At 36.7% G+C, this 5,000-nt stretch overlaps 1 protein-coding gene across 5 annotated transcripts in view; it reads right to left on the bottom strand.

Annotated features, from left to right (window-relative positions):
* The window catches only part of LOC122246844 (uncharacterized), a 16,655-nt gene that overhangs the window by 656 nt on the left and 10,999 nt on the right, over positions 1–5,000 (bottom strand). For all 5 annotated transcript variants that reach the window (XM_086534231.1, XM_086534235.1, XM_086534232.1 and 2 more), the window contains exons 9-13: positions 4,905–5,000; positions 4,180–4,373; positions 2,433–2,512; positions 1,875–2,020; positions 1–1,483 (exon numbers count right to left, since the gene is read on the bottom strand). The exon at positions 1–1,483 is cut by the window's left edge and continues 656 nt beyond it; the exon at positions 4,905–5,000 is cut by the window's right edge and continues 135 nt beyond it. In XM_086534231.1, the coding sequence (XP_086390357.1) occupies positions 1–1,483; positions 1,875–2,020; positions 2,433–2,512; positions 4,180–4,373; positions 4,905–5,000 (1,999 nt within the window). The remainder of the gene's footprint in view (positions 1,484–1,874; positions 2,021–2,432; positions 2,513–4,179; positions 4,374–4,904) is intronic.

The raw sequence follows: 5,000 nt of genomic DNA, 5'->3' as shown, positions 1-5,000 counted from the left end.
TGAGATGAACGTTGGTTACGCCTTGTGGTGTGAGCCTAGGTCGAGGGAGGTCACGAGGCCAGGCCACGGGTAAGACTGGTACCACCGACACCTGGATCAGCAGCAGAGGATAGATCTTTCCTTCCCAAGCCAAGTTCATGGCTACTCCTGATGCGTGCTTCCTCAAGGAGCAAGGGATGATGCTTAGTCTCTTGTCCTTGAAGCGGTGACATTCCAGGCTTGATCTGGTGGCATCCAGGAGGCTGTCTGAGAAAAACGTTTCTTCCAGATGGATTCTGGTATCCTCTGCCTCTGCTCTTGGTCGTAGAAAATACCTCTGCCCGTATCCTTCTGTGTTGCTGAAGCGTTTCATTTCAACATTTACGTCCCCTTCTGCCATGCCCTTACAGGTGTCAAGAACAAGAACGAAGCTGAATTTATCGGGGCAGTAAATCTGAACGTTTTCCGCAGCTGTACCCACATCTTTTATTTGACCCTTGTACTTTTCGTCAATAAGGGCAGCAGTTTGCATGATTTCCTGGACTGCGATTTTTACTTCCCTTTGGATAGTCGCGGCCTCACTTTTCCCATAGTCGACGTGGATGTGCTTGATCGCATTCTTGATCCCTTCTTCCCAAACTGGTCTTTGAAGCTCGAGGTGTTGTCTCACAGCTTCAGATGGAGCCATGCGCATGTCCTGTGATGGGAGGTCGTCTAACTGGTAGAAAGTGAGGTATCTGTTAAAGCCCTTCTGCAGATCCCGTGGCCGTTTGCCCGCCATGTCTTTCATGTGTATTATGTCCGATAGCTCTTGGATTTGGATATCCCCGACCACCTTATGCCCAAACATGTAAGCATAGTGCCCACATGTGCGATGGAAAGCATCCTTGGCATAGCCATTTCCGCCGGAACGTAGTAGGTACCGTGTGACTCCAGTTTGGCCATGTATGGCTGCCACGTGCAGTGCTCGGGCCCCTGTCATGGATTCTAGTAAAGTATCTGGTTCCATTTTGCCGATGGATAACAGTAAGTGAAGTAACATAGTCAGTCCTTCTATACAGCTTATCTCCAGTGCCAGTGTCATTACTCCTTTTATATGACTGTCCTTTGTCGTTTTGCCTTTCCAGTTGCAATTGGGGCTCTTTAAGAACTCGAGCAGGGAGGCGAAAAAATTCTCATCTCCAACGTAAATTTCTTCTTGGAGAAAGTCATCGGCAACTCCATATTCCTCATACAAACCATAAAGAAAGTTTTCTAACCAGCCATCTGCATCTTCTAGGTTCTTCGAGGACTGGTCGCCATGTTTTATTCCCCACTCCAAAGTCTCTACAAGACCCAGGTATAAGGCGTGCCATATACTGACATTTTCTCCATTGTGACATGCCTCCAGCTGAGTGTACAAGGAAGCGAAGAGGAGAACGACGCATTGCATCTGGTACCGTTGTTGAGAGGGACCTTTCCGTATGGCACTCTCCAGTGAGCGGTACTCTCGAAAGACACAGAACTGGGGATAAAAAGTCTGTGATGAATTTCAGTCATAAACAGAGAGAGAAAGAGAGAGGTGGAGACAGACGTAACAAAAAAGTGAGAGCTACCGACTGTCAGACAAACAAAAGAAGACAGAGATGGAGATATTAAAAAAGAAACAAATGCATACATACCCTGAAAGTGAGGAAGGGAGCGAGAATGAAGGAGAAAAAAGAGAAAGAGAGAGAAGATCTAAAACAAAAAAGAGAGAGTAAGGAAAAGAGAGACGGGAGAAGGGGAGAAATATATAGTTATATAGACACAACAAAAACAAACAATAAAATCCCGGGAGAAATTCCAAAGTATATAACATAATAGATAGCACAAACCAAGTCATTGATAAACACGGAAAGCAAAAAATCTCAAACCTGAGTGACAGCACCCCATAAGTGGGCAGGAGCCAAATCCAAAGGACTACGACCCATCTTGTTCATCAGGAATCCATTTCCACCCAAGGTAGTTAGGAGGGTTCTCGCTGTGTCAAGGTTGCCAGCCCTGATTGCAATGTGTGCAGCTGCTCTTGCAAAAGAATGTAGTGGATAAGTCGGTATTATTATTTATCTTATTGGTTGACTTCTCTTTTCGGATTGTGTAGAGATGAATATCATCTTAATTCTAATTAGTGTTTATGGCTTATGTGACATATTACACTCTCTCTCTCTCTCTCTCACTTCACCTTTCTTTCTTTCTTCATCTGTCAACCAGTCTGCTCAATTCTCTATCTATCTATCTGTCAGTCAGTCTCTATCTGTCTACCTGTCTGATGTCGGCTAGTTTGTTTGTCTTTTTATCTATCTATCTATATACTTGACTACCGCGTGCCTCTCACTATCTATCCTTCTATATCTAACTACCTGTCTGTCAGTCCATCTGCCATGCTCTCCCTCTCCCTCTCCCATTTTTCCTCTCTTCTCAATTGCACACACCTGTTTGCAACTCGGCGCCTTGGTAATCGACCTCTGCCCCAGATGCCAACAGAAACACAGCCGACATCGTTGCATCCCATCTTTGTTTTCGAGACGAGAAGAAAAATACGTGTTAGAATATGACACAGCTGTTCAATGTAGATGATTAATGGAATAAAGCGAAATCATATTTACATATATATATATATATATATATATATATATATATATATATATATATATATATATATATATGTATATATATACATACATATATATATATATATATATATATATATATATATATATATATATATATATATGTATTATATAATATATATATATATATATATATATATATATATATATATATATATATAATATATATATATATATATATATATATATATATATATATATATATATATATATATTATATACATATTATGTATATATAATATATATATATATGTATATATATATATATATATATATATATATATATATGTATATATATGTATATGTATATGTACACTGTATGTATATATATATAATATATATATATATATATATATATAAAATATATAATATGTATATATATATCTATATATATATATATATATATACAGAAAAGAAAAGCGATAATAAAAATAAAAATAACATGATCTTTCAAAATCCCAAGTCAGGAGCCCTGGAATAGAAATCTATATTCAATTTCACTAAAACTATTTCTATAACAATTTCCAATTAAAGATTTACTTCCCAGTAATCTCAGGCTGACCTCCTGTGGTTGCATTGTATATAACAGCAAACTATATAGATATCTGAACTTGGCCACTATTGCATATATACTGTACATAATACAAAACCGTGTAAATATCTGAACTCGAACATCACTGCTTACAGAAGCAAAATCGACCCTGTTGCCGATGATATACAGCAGTGAAATCCAAATATTCTTCAGTAATGGAACCCTAATTTTTTTTTAGGCAACCTTTTATCTTACTGCCGGCAACCCTCCCCGTCTCTATTCTAATTGCAATTGCCTTTACTGCAAGTGCATCTTTGACTGTTGTTTGAATACTGCCACACGAAACTAAACATAGGCTATATGTGTAAATGACAAAAATGAAGCCAATTACAAATTAATAGAAGAGGAGGCATGCATATTGATAAGAAAATGAGGCAAGCAAAATAAACAGTAATTAAAATAAATCTATATACTGAACATGGGGTTCATGTGACGCAGGAACTAAACTAATTTGTTTCTTTTAAATACTACAAGCTCTTCCAGTGTTGCAAGATTTTACTATACGTTGGAACCTTCAGGCACCCCTAGGCACTGCCCATGGCACTCCAGAGGACAAAAAAAAACATTTTGGGAACTACTAATAGTCTGCAAATTCATGTGCATTGGTGTGTTGCGTCATTACTGTGGCCACTGTTCCGTTCTTTTTTTCTTTTTTTTTCTTAGCTACGTGGCTCATTGTAGGATTTTGCGAAATTCATCTAAAACTTCTAATAGGTTAAACAAAAAAATCACAGCATGGGCAACGGTAATCTCCAAGGTAACACAAGTATGGGCCGATGACCCATACTGCCCATAAACCTAAGAAAGATATCTAAGGTAGAGACATATATTATGCATAAAACTTAGAGTTAATAATCTACCTTTCTTTGAGATACGGTCTTAGCCACTCCAAGAATGTGACAGCCATACAAGTAATATATATAATTAATAACCTTTACCTCTATAAGAGATACGAACCTAGCAGCTCTCAATAAGATGTTATTTTCTTTCTGAAAGTCGCCTGTCTTGCTACAGAAGGGCCATTTAGCATTCCAAGGTTCTGCTGTATTCAGCTGTTTAAGGATGTACTGAATGGCAAGGTGGAGGTTAGTGTCATCTTTTGCATTTTCTTGAATTTGACCTAATTCCCAGATCAATCGATTTTTTAGAGCCTGAAATAAAATGAAAATGAAATCGTTTTAGTCAGATTGTCATTATTGATCTATTGGGAGTTTTGTTTTTCTGTCTGAAAAAGATTTCAGAAAAAATGCAATTTTACTACGGTTTTGCAGGGTTTGACGATGTTGCTGTTATATAAGAAATTAATCAAAAATCGAACAGATGACTAATATATATATATATATATATATATATATATATATATATATATATATATATATATATATATATATATATATATATATATGTACATACATACATGTATATATATATTTTTTTATCTATCTACTTTTTTTTATTCATTTATTTATATATACGTATATATAGATATAGTTATAGATATATTTAGTCGGATCATTATGTATACAATTACAGAGGGATATCAAGACAGATATTCAGATAACAGTATAAATCTACGAATTGTTTGTTTGTTTTTTTTCTCTTTTTCCTTTAATACATTAATTACACTTTGACAAACTAATCACCTATAAATTAAAAAAAACGAACGGAAATCAGCCATTTACCCCAGTCAGAAGAACGGCAGTTGTGAGGGAACTGTACGCGTTCAGCCACGCCATCTGCAGGAGATTCAAGCCCTTCTCGTCGATGTCTGGCGAAGC

The sequence above is a fragment of the Penaeus japonicus genome, unplaced genomic scaffold (genome assembly GCF_977035675.1).
Source record: "Penaeus japonicus unplaced genomic scaffold, GWHDUDI00000001_assembly GWHDUDI00000040, whole genome shotgun sequence".
Lineage (NCBI taxonomy): Eukaryota > Metazoa > Arthropoda > Malacostraca > Decapoda > Penaeidae > Penaeus > Penaeus japonicus.
This window is presented reverse-complemented; position numbering and strand designations above follow the sequence as displayed.